General features: G+C 56.9%; 1 protein-coding gene across 1 annotated transcript; it reads left to right on the top strand.

Moving 5' to 3' along the window:
- Nucleotides 1-6: 6 nt before the first annotated feature.
- On the top strand, nucleotides 7-970 carry MGAT2 (alpha-1,6-mannosyl-glycoprotein 2-beta-N-acetylglucosaminyltransferase; the record flags this gene model as incomplete). Its single annotated transcript, XM_009648621.2, has 1 exon — nucleotides 7-970. A coding segment is annotated over one exon (837 nt), but the record flags the coding sequence as incomplete, so codon positions are not given.
- Between the last annotated feature and the right edge of the window lie 161 nt (nucleotides 971-1,131).

Here is a 1,131-nt window from a genome sequence, read left to right on the forward strand (position 1 = left end):
TTCTGCCCCGTCCTGCAGGTCTTCTTCCCCTTCAGCATCCAGCTCTACCCCCGCGAGTTCCCCGGCCACGACCCCCGCGACTGCCCCCGCGACGTGGGCAAGGCGGCCGCCCTGCGCCTGGGCTGCATCAACGCCGAGTACCCCGACTCCTTCGGGCACTACCGCGAAGCTCGCTTCTCCCAGACCAAGCACCACTGGTGGTGGAAGCTGCACTTCGTCTGGGAGCGGGTGCGGGCGCTGCGGGAGCACGCGGGGCCCGTCCTCTTCCTGGAGGAGGACCACTACCTGGCGCCCGACTTCTACCACGTCCTCAAAAAGCTCTGGGCCCTGCGCGAGCGGGAGTGCCCCGAGTGCCAGATCGTCTCCCTGGGCACCTACAGCCCCGTCCGTGGCGGCTTCGCCGGCCGCGCCGACAAGGTGGAGATGAAGACGTGGAAGTCTACCGAGCACAACATGGGCATGGCCTTCGGCAGAGACACCTACCAGAAGCTCATCGAGTGCACGGATGCCTTCTGCACCTACGACGACTACAACTGGGACTGGACTCTGCAGCACTTGACTGTCTCTTGTCTTCCAAAGTTCTGGAAAGTGCTGGTTCCCGAAATCCCCAGGATTTTTCACACGGGGGACTGTGGCATGCACCACAAGAAATCCTGCAGACCGTCCACCCAGAGTGCCAAAATTGACTCTCTCTTGAACAGCAACCAACAGTACCTGTTTCCCGAAACGATGAGTGTCAGTAAAAGGTACTCCATGGCACCCCTTTCCCCTCATGTGAAAAACGGAGGGTGGGGAGATATTAGGGACCACGAACTCTGTAAAAGTTACCGCAGACTTCAGTGAGGATCGTTCTCGCAGCCTTTTTCTTTTTGAGTTGTCCCGTACTGTCTTTTACAGGCACACGAGTGTATAAAAAGCATTTATGAGTTGGTTTCTGCTTTAATATGAATAAACATTCTCGTAAAAGGTGTCCCACCATAGTAATCTTTCATGTTCGGCAACCACGTTTTGCAAACGGGTTCCTTGCTGCTGCCGGGCCGCTCAGAGCAGCATCGCAGCCCCAACACAAAAAGCGGCCGCTGCTGTGTTTGCTGGGAGGAGGAGAAAACTTGTATTTAAGTGCATCTTCTC

This window comes from Egretta garzetta, unplaced genomic scaffold (genome assembly GCF_000687185.1).
Source record: "Egretta garzetta isolate BGI_Z169 unplaced genomic scaffold, ASM68718v1 scaffold21, whole genome shotgun sequence".
NCBI classification, from domain to species: Eukaryota; Metazoa; Chordata; class Aves; order Pelecaniformes; family Ardeidae; genus Egretta; species Egretta garzetta.